The sequence below is a fragment of the Impatiens glandulifera genome, chromosome 3, assembly GCF_907164915.1.
Source record: "Impatiens glandulifera chromosome 3, dImpGla2.1, whole genome shotgun sequence".
In the NCBI taxonomy this organism is placed as follows: domain Eukaryota; kingdom Viridiplantae; phylum Streptophyta; class Magnoliopsida; order Ericales; family Balsaminaceae; genus Impatiens; species Impatiens glandulifera.
The window spans coordinates 5,744,744-5,760,750 of NC_061864.1; the positions used below are offsets into that span (position 1 = coordinate 5,744,744).

A 16,007-nucleotide genomic window follows, 5' to 3' on the forward strand; every position below is an offset into this window, starting at 1 on the left:
CGACCCAAGTATCCAAATTAACCACAGCTCTTGACCCGGCAATCCGGACACTTTAAAAATTAAGCATCATTATATATATATAGATTAGTTAGTTAAAAAGTTGAACTTATATTAATGTTAAAACGTCCCGCGTTTATCAAATTTGGTGTTGAATTTAAAATATAAAGTCTTTGTAGCCTAGTTGGTTAAAGAGTTGTACTTGTTTTGTTAGGTTGCAAGTTCGAAACATACCTCTAGCATTTTTAATTTTATTTTTAACCGTTTTAAATTTAAAAACGGGTAAACCCACAATCCGACCCAAGTATCCAAATTAACCACAGCTCTCGACCCGGCAATCCGGACACTTTAAAAATTAAGCATCATTATATATATATAGATTAGTTAGTGAAAAAGTTGAACTTATATTAATGTTAAAACGTCCCGCGTTTATCAAATTTGGTGTTGAATTTAAAATATAAAGTCTTTGTAGCCTAGTTGGTTAAAGAGTTGTACTTGTTTTGTTAGGTTGCAAGTTCGAAACATACCTCTAGCATTTTTAATTTTATTTTTAACCGTTTTAAATTTAAAAACGGGTAAACCCACAATCCGACCCAAGTATCCAAATTAACCACAGCTCTCGACCCGGCAATCCGGACACTTTAAAAATTAAGCATCATTATATATATATAGATTAGTTAGTTAAAAAGTTGAACTTATATTAATGTTAAAACGTCTCGCGTTTATCAAATTTGGTGTTGAATTTAAAATATAAAGTCTTTGTAGCCTAGTTGGTTAAAGAGTTGTACTTGTTTTGTTAGGTTGCAAGTTCGTAACATACCTCTAGCATTTTTAATTTTATTTTTAACCGTTTTAAATTTAAAAACGGGTAAACCCACAATCCGACCCAAGTATCCAAATTAACCACAGCTCTCGACCCGGCAATCCGGACACTTTAAAAATTAAGCATCATTATATATATATAGATTAGTTAGTTAAAAAGTTGAACTTATATTAATGTTAAAACGTCCCGCGTTTATCAAATTTGGTGTTGAATTTAAAATATAAAGTCTTTGTAGCCTAGTTGGTTAAAGAGTTGTACTTGTTTTGTTAGGTTGCAAGTTCGAAACATACCTCTAGCATTTTTAATTTTATTTTTAACCGTTTTAAATTTAAAAACGGGTAAACCCACAATACGACCCAAGTATCCAAATTAACCACAGCTCTCGACCCGGCAATCCGGACACTTTAAAAATTAAGCATCATTATATATATATAGATACCTAGCCTAAAATGAAAATAAAATGTAAGCAGAAAGAATAATTAATATTGCATGGCAAAAATTCCAAATATATTTTGATATCTTGTGGCTTTAAAACATAGACATTTTGAACAAAAAATCTTTAAAATTTCACAATAACCAAAATAGAAAAGTGTTATAACATAGCTGCTAATATAATATTGTAAATTTAAAATTATTGAAGAAAATAAATGTCTTTTAAAAAGAGAAAACCAGACAAATGCACATTTGTAAAAACAAAGGAAACAGAAATGCTTCAAGAAACTGACACAATAGTATAAAATAGGAAGCCAATTGGTCTAAACAAGCAACAAGAGCTCAAAAGTGGTAATTTGCTGATACAAGTAAAAAACGATAAGAAAAAAAAGAAGATAGTTCATTAGCTAACTTGAGTACCGAGACAGAACAAAGTTAAATAAAAATGACAGCAGTTTGAAACCGAGACAATCAGGGGAAGCAGAACAAGGGGAAACCTGAAAAAAATCATGCAGTGCGACCTGAAATTTCAAATAGGGTAAGTCAGGTTAGGTTACAAGAGGACAAGTCCAAGCTCCGAGGGACTCAGAACATGGTTAACACGATAATTATAAAGATAATAATGAAGTTTCCCATCTCCAGGTCCAAATTTCAGCTCCTTCAAGAACAATTCATTCTCCATGACATCCAGCGCATTGAACACGTCGTAATCATTCCTCTTCGCAACGATAAGAGCATCGTTCATCAGCTGAAGCAAAGGAGTCTTAGTCGACACGTTGTAATACGAATACGCAGCCTTCAAGTTTGTATAATTCTGGTTCCCCAAAATCGAAGAAGGGAGCGTATAAAAACTGCAGAAATCAGTAATCTCGTGAGTCTCCGGACTCTCAACCAACCAGCTTTCCACAACGTTTTCCTTAGGAAGTAGCCAATGCTCGACATCATTCTCATCAAAATCAGGAGCACCCATAAACTGGCTTAAATAATCGCGAAGCAAACGGGTAACAGCAGGAACATCATGAAGCTCCATTTTTCGAAAACCAGGAGTAACAGTTGATTCAGGCAGTTTGTAGAGCTTTATAGTTCGGCTCATCGTCATTCTAGGGCCAAGCCTGGAGAAACCGACATCGATTAGTTTTTTCGGATTCAACGATCTATGCCAGTACTGACAAGTGGATATGGGCGTAGGAAGAACAACGCCTGCAGTATAAGCAGCCTGCCAGATATTCTCCAAATGAACTCTTCTCGTGACTTCCTTAATCATTACTGGGGCAAGACGTTTTGACCTAAGTTTCTTATGAACACATAGGAAATTAATTTCGGCCATTAAAACCACAGTTTCACGTACGCGAATTCTTGCAGGGATGCCAGTAATGAATGCAACAAGTTTCTTTGAGCTTTTCGCTCTTACTCCTATGTGCCAGCTTTTGAAATAACCAGGCGGGCGTAGAGCCCACTGAAGGAATTCTTTCGAATAGTTGAACCTGAACATGTTCTCATCATCTTCTACGTAGTTGTTCGTGAGGAGGGTGTAAACTTCAGAGCACATTTCGTTGGAGTCCATGTCACAAGTTATCCATTCGTACTGAGCGGGGAGATTATATGGGTCTTGTTTGACTTCAGATAGTGGAGTTGGGGGTTCGATTGGTCCTTCGGGAAGTCTTGGGTCACCGAGATCCTTGAACTGCCCGACAGGTTGTGTTTCCCAAAATGTGTGACGCTTACCGAGAGAAATTGATTCCTGAACTCTCCTAGCTAAGGCATCAATTGAGGCTTCACTTTCTGAAGGCAAATTCCCATCGGTGTTGGAGATTTGGTCCTCGGCCAGAGGATCAGTTGAAGACTTGTTATCAACCATGTTACGAACAAATGGGATTGAATATCTGCAAGGTGGTAATATACAACTGCTGAATATGGAGCAGAATATTTGAACAAATATAAGATGGTGTCAGCAGTAAACTCAATCTAAAGAAGCATATTATTAGAACAAGAAAAAATCAGAGATGTGTCATTCCAACAATATAACAGGTGAAGATAACCTAAATAGAACTCTCCTCGACAAGTACAATCATAAATGTCAGAGATCATCATTATTGAATTGCAAACTCAACCAAACTCAAGTCCTAGTATAGCTAAGGATATATTTTTCATATTAAATAATCCAAACAATCCACTTTTACATCAAAAAATAATTGTTTTTTCAAATAACCCAAGATCAAACAAGGCCTTATACTCCATGATTTCTTCCTATTGGCACGAATTTTCAAATCTTCATTTGTATATAAAGCTCTTCAGAGCTTTTGAAAATGAGCTAAATCTAAGGTTACCTCTTAGATGATCTAGGGATGAAATCTTAAATGTACTATTCAATCGTTCTCATCCCTAAGTTCAGTTCATCTATTAATGGTCACCATGATTATATCAAAGCATTAAGAATAGCAATAATATCAAAGACAGTCATAAAGAAGCATTGATAATTCATATTTCAGTCAATCGTGCATAATTTATAATCCCTAATCAATTAAGCATACTCCAACTTGCACATCAAAGTTCAACTCCTACTCCCATTCTAGGCGTGCAATCATCATGCATAGTCATCAACCAAGCTCAATTCATCATTGTCAACATACATAACGGTATTCAAATTAACCTAACATCAATCATCAACAACTCATGTTCTCAACAAAGCATGGCATTCAAATTCTATCAACTCATTCATTCAAATTAAGATCATCACCCAAATAATACAACTGAGCTCGTCCCTCACCTAAATCGTAATTCATTCACAACATTTTTCATACCTTGAAGCTCAAATCATGTCAATTCCAAAAGAGAAGTCAGAACTAATTAATTTTGGAGATCTTATATAATTTTTTGAAATGAAGTCCGTGCAAATGATACCTACGTACCCCGCGGGGATCAAGACTGTCGTAGTAACTTTAGAACTTCTCACTCATTTGCGTAAAATCAAATTCCATTATCTTTAGTCAGTCGGCATAAGATTATAGGGTCAACTAATTTAAGCCAATTTCTAATTCAAGTCAAGGTAGTATAAAGAACTTATAATTCACTTTGATCAAATGACCTCAAATCAACACCAAGCTAGCAACTCTTAGCACTTGAATTAAGCCAAGCAACATTTGGAATCTTGATCATTTCCAACAGATCACTTCAACATTTTAAACAGATAGAACCCTCCAAATTCTAAGTACTGCTAAGCAGTTCAACTCTAGATCAAATAGTTATCTACAAATCATTCCAATCGACCAGACCTAATAATTCTAGATTATTTCCAAATCATTCCATCAATGAGATTATCATCTATTTTGTCATGTCCAATGCAGCAAGGAATCACATCTTCAGTTGATGTCAAAGGAAATCAAGTTAAACCGAAAAAGGTGATTTCAGAAGAATCAAGTGGAAGCAATCAGCAAAATTAGCTTCAGATTTTCGTTTAAAAAACGTTTGGAATCACAATTTCATAAACTGTAAAACGAAATCCAGGCTACGAACAAGACTCACATAGATCGGTAACAACAAGATAGCCGGCGCCGGCCTTCAGCTGATCCGTCTGCCTTTGCTACAGTAATTTACCGTGGACTAGAATAGTTTGGAGAATGGAGAGAACCTGAAGATTATTTCGATAGATGCCTCTAGATCTCAAAAATTGCGGCCCCTCTTTCGTTCTTACCAAAGCTTCATCAACGGTCCTCCTTTCTCTTCAATCGCCGGGCAGCCCAACCTCCCAAATCGAAGGCTTCTTCTCGCGACCAGCATAATGGGCGGAAGCCCATTTCCCCTTTCATTCTCTCAGCCTGAATGAATCAGCAAAGGCTCATTTAAGACCCATAGGCCCGTTTGATAATTATTTATTGTATTTCTCTTCAGCCCGTTAGTTTTTTTTTTTTAATTAAACGAGAATTAACATGACACCCTCACGGTCATTGTCCCACTTAAACTCAAAACATTTTCAAATGAAATTGAATCCGTGACTTATTAGCTTATTAAGCCGACTCTTACCAAAGGGACTATCTTGGTCAGGTAAAGTGACAACAAAGGGTTAAACACATATCCCACAAACACACTTAACCATTTAACAAGACGTAAAACTTACCGAATGACAAACTCGAACAAGAACCTCTCAAGGAGGCTGATGATATCAATCTCTTGTTATCGCTAGACTATAATATAAGATTAAAAATGGGAAACGGATTAAACACGTATCCCACAAACACACTTAACCATTTAATCAGGCGTATAATTTATCGTTTGACGGACTCGAACCTAGGCCTATATTTGGCATATGGGACTATTCTTCTTATTATAGTAATAAATTGAGTTGTTAATTTGCACTCACCCTTATCATTTTAAGTCTTGAATTTGGAACTATCAATATCATTCTAATATTTTAACCAATAAATTAATATAGTCCCCCAAACACATTACCCGTTTTATTGAGTAATAGGTCGATTATATACTAGTTTAATTTTAAAAAATAATTAAAAATGAATTATATTATTTAAAATTATTATATTTTAAATTATAAATATAAATTCAATTTATTTTAATAAAATCAAAATTATTTATAATCTCTAATATATAAACATTAATTTAAAAAACTAATATAAACATATGCAAGTTTAAAGGTCAATTTAAATATAAATATACAAGTTTAGGGTTGATTTAAGTTTTCTCTGACCGAAATGCACTTCCATTGACGACGTACTATCAATCAGCCGGAACTAGGGTTTTTGGGTCTGAGTAGAATTATTGCGAGAGGAAGACGAAAACCTGCTACAGAAAATGGGAGGTCGAGTAGCTCAAAATCTAATTCAATTTGCTAATTTACCAATTAAGCTTCTCATTCCTTCTACATTCAACAACATCAGAGAAATCGCTTTGAAAACCATCCCTTCCGCCTCCAAAGTACTGCACCGAATCTCTTTCTCATGTTTTCTGCTTTATTTAGGGTTATATCTTACTTCTGTCAATATGTTTTGCCTCTTTGCAGATCCAGATAAAGAGGGTTTTGGAGTCTGTCTATGGATTTCAGGTGGACAGGGTTCATACGCTGAACATGGACGGGAAGAAAAAGAGAAGCGGAGGACTATTGATTGCTAAACCGGACTACAAGAAGGCGTACGTTACACTTAGGAATTCGTTGTCAATTTCTCCTGAATTGTATCCCATTCACATTATTGAAGATGACAAGAGGAAGATGGCCACGAAAGACCCTAGATCGAGTATTGTGGAGGAAGGAGAAATGAAAGCTCCTCATTGGCTTGATGGTAGGGATAAAGGCGCAAATGCCTTTCCTGAGAGTGGTCGTTTTGGAAAGAACCGTGCTAACAATAGGACTCCTAGGTAATTATCTATGGCTTGAAGTGTTATGCTAGTAGGTTAAATTTGTTAAATTTTGTAAACATCCTTTGGACGCAGCAGCCGTGGTGGACGTCATGGAGTGTCATCGAGCTACACCAGGTCTGATAGGTACTTCTCTGTGGCTTAAAGTTATGTTACATTTTGAGTTTCTTCAAAGTATTTATGAAGATCTTTAATCATTAATAGTCGAACTTGTATTGAGGAGTATGCACCATTTTGAGCTGCTATAATCCTTCTGTATAAGTGAAATTTCTGCTCAATGAGAATGAAAGAAGGCATCAGTTTGAGGACGTTTTTTTGTGTGTACAAATGATGTTATCTTGTATTATTCGATGATATATTACGTTAGTAATCACCTTGTTACATTTTTGACATGTTTTGGACGCAGCAGGCGTGGTGTCCGTGATGAAGCACCGGTGAAGTTTCCTTGGAGCAGTATGAGGAATTCTAGGTAGTCTTCTGTGGCTTGAAACTATGCTATATTTTGAGTTTCTTGACAGGATTTATGAAAATTTTAAAATCCCATGTTGAAGTTTCATTAATAGTGGAACTATATTACCTTCTTTTTCTTAAATTGATAGAGTTACAATAGTGTTACACTTGGATTTCATTTCATTTGAATGTCTTTCTGATAAATGGGAGGGGGAAATCTTCATTTTGCCTTTGAAATTCTTCAAATTGATGTTGATTATGTTTGTGATTGCTTTGTTAAATTTGTAACATCCTTTGGATGCAGTAGTAATCGTGATGGAGTGCCAACGAGCAGCCCGAGGAAGACTTCTAGGTAATTCTCTTTGGCCTTGAAGTTATTCTAGATTTGTTCAGTTTCTTGACGGGATTTATGTTGAAGTTTCATTAATCGTGGAACTATAGTATTACACTTGGATTTCCATCTCCTTTGAATGTGGAGCCTGCACCCTCCTGAGCATATCTTTCTAACAAATGGGAGGGGAAAATCTTAAAATTGCCTATGAATTTTTTATTTATATTTGTCTTTGAATATTCAAACTTCCTTTTTAAATTCTTCAAATTGATGATAGATTAAGTTTGATCAAGATTTGAACATTCTTTGGACACAGTAGCCGTGGTGGTCGTAATGGAGTGCCAGCAAGCAGCACGAGGAGGACTTCTAGGTAGTTTCTCCGTGGCCTTGAAAGTTATGTTAGATTTTGAGTTTTTTGACAGGAGCTATGAAGATCGTCAAAACACATGTTGCAGTTTCATTAATAGTGGAACTATAGTACTGCTATTACAGTTGGATTTTCATCTCCTTTGAACGTTAATTTTGAGTATGCCCTCTCCTGAGCATGCCTTTGAAATTTTCATTTCATATTTCCCATAAGATAGTAGCCTTTTGGTTATACTTTTCTTGTGTTATAATGAAAAGAAGGATCAGTTTGAGATGGTTTCATCACTGTTTACAAATAATGTTATCTTGTACTACATTGTTGGATGATTGTGGAGTTAATTTGGCAACTAATTAGATGATATTTTAGTTTCTTGTGTTTTTATTTCCACTTGCAATCTGTTTTTTTCTCTCTACTTGTTTGTGTTTAATCTCTCAAATTTGTGATTATATGATGTATAAATTAATCATCCAATGAGATTCACACTATTGATAACTTTGATATAGGACATAATGTTTCTTATTCTTGCAAATGTAGATGTCACTTTTTCTCTATATCAATAATGGGAAGCATTCCAAGCTAACTGATTAACTTTTTGCATATAAACCAATTTAGAATTTAACTAGTTATGGTGTGTAGAAATGTATTTTCAATATTTATGTGTAAAATTGAACAAAGAGGTTGGATACATGACACTACAATGCAAGAGTTAAAAGTCTATAATTTAAATGAATTAGTAACTTTTGTTCTCTTAGGCCTTACTAATGTATTATAATCGAACCATTTAATCTTATTAGCTAGCTTCAATCATCTTCCAAGGAAAAGTAATGTTTGATGGAATAATTATGTATTTGAAATGTGATTATTTTCCTTATAAGTTTTTGTTTTGTTTCTCCCATCGTCAAGGGATAATTGATTAGCCTTTTATGCACAAAATTTATTCTCCTAATCTATTGTTTCGTTGAAGATAACATATTTAGTCGCAACAGTGGTTGTCTTGGAAAGAAAAGGGATGTTATTTTCGTCTGAAGAAAGAGGTTATGTTTAGTTTTTAAATTTAGGTTTATTAATTAATTATTAAGTTTAAAAAAAAAAATTAAGACAGTTAAAAAAGGAACATAATAATGCATAAATAAATTATAGTTTTAATTCAATTTAAAATATTTTTAATAAAAAAAATCTTCAATTTTTTTAGCTTTTTAGGCCAAAGTTGTCACTTAATCCAATCTTAGTGGATTAATTATAAAAACTTATTTAGTTTATATGGGTGGAGCAGAAAACTAATGGTCAAAGAGGAATGATTCTATTTTTTTTGTTGACAATGTGAGAAAAATCTTCAAATTGTTAGGCAAATTAGCATGAATATGCTATAGGTTGGTAGGATCTATAGTAGGTTGGATATTTATATGTTTGGCTGAACTACAATATGATTTTTCCATCAAAATCTTTACAAGTACATTACTCCCAATTCCCATAATCAATTTTAGATTATTTATTTAGGCAATTTCACTTTAATATTCAAAGTTAATGTTGATGACACTTTTTGTTTTACTGTTTTTGCTTTATTATTTCCACATTTGTATGTGTTATTTAATTTTATTGACTATGTAATTTTTTTGATTATTTAAAAAATCGTTTTCACTGCAATTATCTAAATATTTTTAGCAAATTTTATGCTTTTAATGGAGAGATGAGGGATAAAATTGATGAAATAGAATAAAATAAAAGGATTGTGATAATAATAATATGACGTGCTTGGTGCCTTCGCGTGCAAGTTGGCGGTTTATTGTTCAAAGCCGCGTACAATATAAATATAAATATATAAATAGATTGAATTCAAAGCTTCTTTCGTTGCCTCGTTCTTCTCCATCTCCGAAAATTTCTCTTTTCTCTCTCTCTCTCTCTCTTCCGGCATTTGAGATCAACTTCTAGCTAGATTCAGATCTGAGAGTCTCTTCGGCAAGACGAAATCGATCGATCAATAATGGCGGTCGTCTCACCTTTGGCTAAGTACAAACTCGTCTTCCTCGGCGATCAGTCTGTCGGCAAAACCAGCATCATCACTCGCTTTATGTATGATAAATTTGATACAACCTATCAGGTCAGCTCATGACCTCTCTATTCTATACTACTTTCTCGCGATCGATCATCATCGGATTTCCATTTCTACTTTTCTATTTATTCATCGGATTATTAGGTTTGTTTGTTTGAATCCGTGCCATTTCGTTTGAATAATTAGAACATGTGTATCTCTTAAATTAAAGTCATTATGTGAAAAATTAAAAGATCGCATGTGATTCGATTGCTTTTGCATGGATTTTGACTTTAAAAGTTGTTTGATCCGACAGATTTACGATTTGAATCTGCATATTCCTATATCAGAAAAATCATGAGAATGAGATGAAATAAGGTCATGTTTAAATGGATCTGAAAGTTTTATTATTTTACATTCCGCTATTCTGCGGATTATTTAGGGCATCCAAAGGTGGACACTATAATTGTCAAAACTATGTGTAAATTTGTGCACATATTTGTTCAGTCAAATTGACATGAATCATCTCTGTTTGGTTCCTTCCTAATATTTTTCATATTTGAAATTTCTAGGCAACAATTGGCATTGACTTTTTGTCAAAAACGATGTATCTCGAAGATCGTACTGTTCGATTGCAACTCTGGTATAACTTTCTATTGCTGCAAGCTTGTTAAGAGTGATTCAATTCAGGAAATGTGATTTTCAACTACATAATCCTCATTTATGCCAAAACTGGAGTGGTATATAGGCTGAGAATTATTACTGGTGGATATTAAAAGAAGTTCATTATGATGCAGGGATACTGCTGGACAAGAACGATTTAGGAGTCTCATTCCAAGCTACATAAGAGATTCGTCTGTTGCTGTAATTGTCTATGATGTCGCTAGTAAGTTCTCCACTTAGAATCATTTTTCATGTGTAAACTTTTTACCATGTTTTCCCCTAAGTTAGTATTATCCAGTAAAGAAGGAAAACATGGTCTTCAGTATATAGGTTCTACAATTGTTAAAAGGGTTGATCAATAGTAAAATATCTGTTACAAACAATTTATTTTCTCCTTCTCCTTCCTATCATTTTGATCTTTTTTTACTTCTAGATTGGTTTCATTTTTAATCTTATTCTTGTTCAACAATCTTTTTATGTGAAATATCAACATGCTTGCTTAATCCTAAGGCGATCAAGCTTAACTTCCATGGATGTTATTAAATACACAGATAGACAGTCATTCTTGAACACTTCCAAATGGGTTGAGGAAGTTCGCACAGAACGGGGTAGTGACGTCATAATTGTTCTTGTTGGGAACAAAACTGATCTGGTTGATAAACGGTAAGCACCTTAATGAGGTTCAAGTACTCTCTTTAGTTAATCATATTTGAATTCCATGGTCTGAATTTTATTGATACTTGTATTTGTCATATTTTTACTCTCATGTTGAACACTTAAAAGAGTAACGTAGATCATTCAACAATGGTTAAACAAAGCATAACTTGCATTAAAATGAATACTTGATATGAAGTTAATTTGTAGTATTTTATCATATACTAAAAAACAGGCAAGTGTCAATCGAAGAAGGAGATTCTAAGGCTCGTGAATCTGGGGTGATGTTCATCGAAACCAGTGCGAAAGCGGGCTTTAACATAAAGGTTAGGACTATATATAATAATAATACTGAGTACCCGTCAATATACTTATAAGTAAAACTGTTTCTAGTTTATTATTACTTAAAACTTGTGTACTGAATTAATATTGCAGCCATTGTTTAGAAAGATTGCTGGGGCATTACCAGGGATGGAAGCCTTGTCATCCACAAAACATGATGACATGGTTGATGTGAATTTGAAGCCAACATCCAATTCATCCAACACAGACCAGCAAGGGGGAGGCTGTGCTTGCTAAAACGATAGAGAAAACAAACCATATACTATCTTAGTCATATTTTCTTTATTCGATTTGGGTTTCATGCTTTTTTTCCTCCCCACAGAAGAAACAACAAATTACTTGGAGAGAATCAAAGATGTGGAGGAAGTGTGAAGAGTTTCTTCTATGTTGGTATTTCTTCTTACCCTCGTTTATTTCTTTCTTTCTGTATACCGATTGCAATAGGAGATACACTTTCTAGGAGATACATATAGTTGTAGTATCTATATGTGTGTGTGTTTACTTCCTTTATAGGAATCATTTTTTCATGGTCAATTGATATAAGCATTTCAAATGCTCTTTACTTCATTTTTTTTCTGGTTTGAGTTGGGGAGATGGAAGTCTGTTATAAAGATGATTTTCGGCCTAAAATGTTTTAGCTAGCTTTTTAGATCATAATTTGGGCAAGTAATAGTGCTACAATTGCAAATAGATAAAGCCTTTTACAAAGGAAAATTGATGAAACTCAAAGGAAAGCCAGCTGACAATGAAAAAAGAAGATTTGAAACACAAGTTTTATATGTACACACAGTGTCTGAGTCTCTCCTCTATGGTCCATAAGAAAAAGAATAACAGCAGCAACTCTAACCACAAACCAATAGAAAGAAGCACACACAAGAAGAACAAGGTGCCTTCATTCAACGTACCAAAGATTAGCCTGTGAAGTGAACAAAACCCCATCACCCACTATTAGACATATATCTAACCCTTAGAGTCAAGTATATCAGCACCAGCGTTCCCAAACTTGACCTGAAAAACGCACCAGCATGAGGATCCATTCATTACTCTAAAGACTTATATTGAATTTTGCATTTGATGTCTTTGTCTATTTTTATTATTATTATTATTATATGGTGGTACTCGTGTTTGAAATGAACCGAGCCCAGAATGAAACTATCAATCTAGATTAATTACATCTTTAGGCCCCCATTTAACCAAACCCTAGGACAAAGATCCACATTGTTATCGGACTTACAAATGGATGCTATATCATCCAGAAATGGAAGGATTTTGAGACCATAACAACTTAAGCACATGTTCTCAAAGGTAGACATGATCTTTTATGTTGTTTTGACCTATTATGAAGCTGATTGACGTCAAAAATACCTATTCAAGTACTCTTTATCTTTTCTAGTTCACTTCATATTTCATTCAAAATCCATGTGAATTTGAACTTACAGCAATGAGAAAAGTAGAACCACTCTTCGAGAATTAAATGAAGTAGATCTCTTGTATTTCCTTGCTCTGTTATCATGAGTCCTTTCAGTCACACATTTATCTGCATACAGAAATATTGTGATATTTTTTATGAAATCAACTTTTATAATGAAAACAATCTCTGTTAGAAATGAAAGAGATTCCTTAAGATCTCTTTATAGTTGTTATATGAATCACGATCCAAAATAAATACATTTCTTATGTTTCTCAAAATCCACACAATGATTTTGAAAATAATTTAAAACATAATCTAGAAAATTATCTGAATCATAATAAATAATTATATTAAATGAAACAGTTATTCTATAAATTAGACAAAATAACAGTTTCCAAATATTTGTTGAAGAAAATTTAATTAGGTCCCATACCTTAAAAATTCAGTAATTAGAACTAAATTAATGCACTGATAAAATCTCTTAATCAAATCATCAACCAAAAAATATATATATATTTTTTTAAAATTATTGAATCATTATATATTTACTTAATGTCTTCTACTCAAATAACCCTAAAATAACATGTATTTTCATAACCTACATCAAACGTGGTTATTTGAAAATAACTACATGTTTATTCAAATAACCCCAGATCAAACAAGGCCCTGGTATGGAAGCTTGATGGATATTGTTCAACCATCTAGCTCCAAATCAAAAGGAAATATTGTTGATTTATGTTCATTAAAAAGAAGCCAATTTTGCAGAATGGTATCGATGATAGATCCTATAATAAACCGTTTGTTATATTAATCACATGTTCAATAGATTCTTTAATACCTTTAGAGGCAAATTTGGGTAGAACAAGGCTGTCATCCATCAACAGCTGCATGACTTTCTCGCTTATTTGGAAGCTTATCTGTCGCTGCAGTACCTTCTGCAAAAACAATAATAATAATGACGATTCCAGGCGAATAAGCAGAAACCAGTCTGCCTTGTTTGAAGCAAATTGTGGTAAGTGATCACAAGATGTTTGTAAAAACAAACTTACAGTTAGGGGAGTATCAGCTTTCAGCTTCTCCATAGCTTTGTCATTGTTTTTAAGCGTCTCTGCATTCCCAATCTCAATATCCTTCACAAGACAACTTGAATAGGAGGAATCTTTGTTTTCCATTTGCTTATTGGAGTAAGCTTCACTTTTCACTGTCGAATCCTGGCACACCTCACCCTTGAATGTGTTTGGAGGAATTGTTACTTGTGAATCAAGCTGTGAATCAGCACACCCTTGCTCAGGCAAGACAAGTAGACTATTTAAGTCTTCAACCTGCACAAATAGGGCAAAAGTAATCAAGAATATCATTTATTCACAAGAATATCATTTATTTATTCATAAGATGAATAGGATCTTGAAGATATACAAAATCTAAAAAGCATAAGTAGTTCCCCCCTCTTCTACTCTCTATATATAGCCAAACAAATGAATGCCTTAATATGTAAGAGAGTATAAAGAAAGGAAACTTCTAGGGTAATCAAGATGTAGAACAAGCCAAGCCTGTGATATCTTCTAGTCAATCAAAGGCAATTTGAAGCATTCATTCATTCATTCATTGCCTTTCAGCAAAAGTTAGGTCACGTTATGTTTAGGTAGCTGTCCTACTTCTTAATCTCAATATGAAGTCAACGGGGAGATATTTGATGGATGCAATTCAAACTGGCTTAGGTAGACGATTAACATCAAATTGTAGTAGCATAATTAATTACATCATCGCTGAAAATAGAGATCTCACCTCATTGATCAAATTTGCCGCCATTGAAGTGTACGGACTACCACGGACCTTAAGTAGGAGGATCCAGGAAGTTTTGTTTATAGGTACAAGAAGAATGAAGTCGCGGATTCTATATCATTAATGTTTTCTCCTATCATCAGTCTTTGAACTTACGAAATGTAGGCAAAATTAGATGAACAGATTCAATATCCGCAAATAATGAAACAAGGCGACGATTACAGTGAGAGAACTCACCTCATTGGACGAGTCAACCGCCATAGGAGTGAATCAATAGGAAATAGGAAAGAGAAGATTCACAGCTGCTCTTGTTCACAATAGTATCTGCAAACAGATGCATCTATATATGAGCGTAATGCGTTATATAGAATTGAAGAAATGCAGGTTTAGATGACAAAAAAACTCGAACGGCTCAATTAATACTGAATGCAGAGAGAAAAGCAAAACTGATATTGAAGCAGCATAAAAAGAAACAGAGAAATCTGACCTCATTGTCTCGAGATTATCGCCATCATCATCGAAGAAGATAAGTCTGAAAGGAAGAGAGTGCCGAAAAGTGAAATGACTTCTTAGCTGCAAGAAGTAGGTTGAAATCAAAAGGCACACAATTCATCGCCGTATAGAGGTGCATTTTCGCATCAGGAATGTAGATAAATATAGCGAGATTCGGAGAGAAGATATCATCATATTGGGAGGGAGAGAGAGAGAGAGAGAGAGGAGGAGAGAGACAGGTAGGATCCCCCTGGATACGTACCTGAATCAAAAGGGGCTCGTCGTCCGTGTCACAACTCCACAAGTTGCCCCTACTCTGTTTTTTAAGTGAAATATTTCCAAGATTTTAAATGTATTTAAAATTAGTTCATCATTTTACTCTAAGAAATATTTGTAAATACAATATTATAATATAATAATATTATGAATAATACATTTTGAATCATAACATTACGGTTATTAAAGGTATAAAACGCTTCAGTTCAAATTTCTCAACTCCAAAATAATAATAAAAAAATATATAAGTCATCGATTTAATCTTCATAATAAGACACATACAAAAATAACTTGCTATAATATTGTAGTTTTTTCATGTTTGAAAGTAAAATTATATAATAACATTTCATACCAAATTTTTTATTCTCAAAAATTTCATAATAAAAATTATATGCATAGCGTCCACATCGAACCCCGTGAAAAAATATATATATATAATTAACTAATCTTATCAAATAAACTAAAAGTCTACCATTTAATTTTAATAACAAAACTTTGAAGATTAATAGTATATATATATACTGATTTATGTTTCTAATATATATCATTTTTAAAAAAAAAATATTTGTGTGAAATATTTTAACTACAATTATT

At 33.7% G+C, this 16,007-nt stretch overlaps 4 protein-coding genes across 32 annotated transcripts; 2 read left to right on the forward strand and 2 right to left on the reverse strand.

Annotated features, from left to right (window-relative positions):
• Positions 1 to 1,631: 1,631 nt before the first annotated feature.
• LOC124929456 (glycylpeptide N-tetradecanoyltransferase 1) lies at positions 1,632 to 4,949 on the reverse strand. 3 transcript variants are annotated; one of them, XM_047469820.1, is made up of 2 exons: positions 4,775 to 4,949; positions 1,632 to 3,156 (listed from the first exon to the last, which is right to left on the reverse strand). In XM_047469820.1, the coding sequence occupies exon 2, from the start codon at positions 3,108 to 3,110 to the stop codon at positions 1,806 to 1,808; it is 1,305 nt and encodes a 434-aa protein (XP_047325776.1). In that variant the 5' UTR covers positions 3,111 to 3,156; positions 4,775 to 4,949; the 3' UTR covers positions 1,632 to 1,805. The 3 variants fall into 3 exon arrangements, with proteins under 3 accessions (XP_047325776.1, XP_047325775.1, XP_047325774.1); XM_047469819.1 differs by having other exon boundaries at positions 1,632 to 3,159; XM_047469818.1 differs by having other exon boundaries at positions 1,632 to 3,135; positions 4,775 to 4,948.
• Positions 4,950 to 5,975: 1,026 nt separating this feature from the next.
• Positions 5,976 to 8,077, forward strand: LOC124931201. Of its 26 annotated transcripts, none has more exons than XM_047471622.1 (6): positions 5,976 to 6,178; positions 6,264 to 6,616; positions 6,692 to 6,742; positions 7,023 to 7,085; positions 7,371 to 7,418; positions 7,714 to 8,077. In XM_047471622.1, exons 1-6 carry the CDS (start codon positions 6,056 to 6,058, stop codon positions 7,769 to 7,771), a joined length of 696 nt encoding a protein of 231 aa, XP_047327578.1. In that variant the 5' UTR covers positions 5,976 to 6,055; the 3' UTR covers positions 7,772 to 8,077. The 26 variants fall into 26 exon arrangements, with proteins under 26 accessions (XP_047327578.1, XP_047327555.1, XP_047327556.1 ...); XM_047471599.1 differs by having other exon boundaries at positions 7,717 to 8,077; XM_047471600.1 differs by having other exon boundaries at positions 7,374 to 7,418.
• A 1,538-nt stretch (positions 8,078 to 9,615) lies between these two features.
• Positions 9,616 to 12,019, forward strand: LOC124932054 (ras-related protein RABH1e). The gene is made up of 6 exons (XM_047472655.1): positions 9,616 to 9,862; positions 10,366 to 10,436; positions 10,591 to 10,679; positions 11,008 to 11,119; positions 11,346 to 11,436; positions 11,546 to 12,019. Exons 1-6 carry the CDS (start codon positions 9,746 to 9,748, stop codon positions 11,687 to 11,689), a joined length of 624 nt encoding a protein of 207 aa, XP_047328611.1. The 5' UTR covers positions 9,616 to 9,745; the 3' UTR covers positions 11,690 to 12,019.
• A 151-nt stretch (positions 12,020 to 12,170) lies between these two features.
• Positions 12,171 to 15,453, reverse strand: LOC124932055. 2 transcript variants are annotated; one of them, XM_047472656.1, is made up of 7 exons: positions 15,133 to 15,451; positions 14,883 to 14,969; positions 14,649 to 14,789; positions 13,913 to 14,185; positions 13,702 to 13,798; positions 12,890 to 12,989; positions 12,171 to 12,460 (listed from the first exon to the last, which is right to left on the reverse strand). In XM_047472656.1, the coding sequence occupies exons 3-7, from the start codon at positions 14,670 to 14,672 to the stop codon at positions 12,391 to 12,393; spliced, it is 564 nt and encodes a 187-aa protein (XP_047328612.1). In that variant the 5' UTR covers positions 14,673 to 14,789; positions 14,883 to 14,969; positions 15,133 to 15,451; the 3' UTR covers positions 12,171 to 12,390. The 2 variants fall into 2 exon arrangements, with proteins under 2 accessions (XP_047328612.1, XP_047328613.1); XM_047472657.1 differs by lacking the exon at positions 14,649 to 14,789 and having other exon boundaries at positions 15,133 to 15,453.
• Between the last annotated feature and the right edge of the window lie 554 nt (positions 15,454 to 16,007).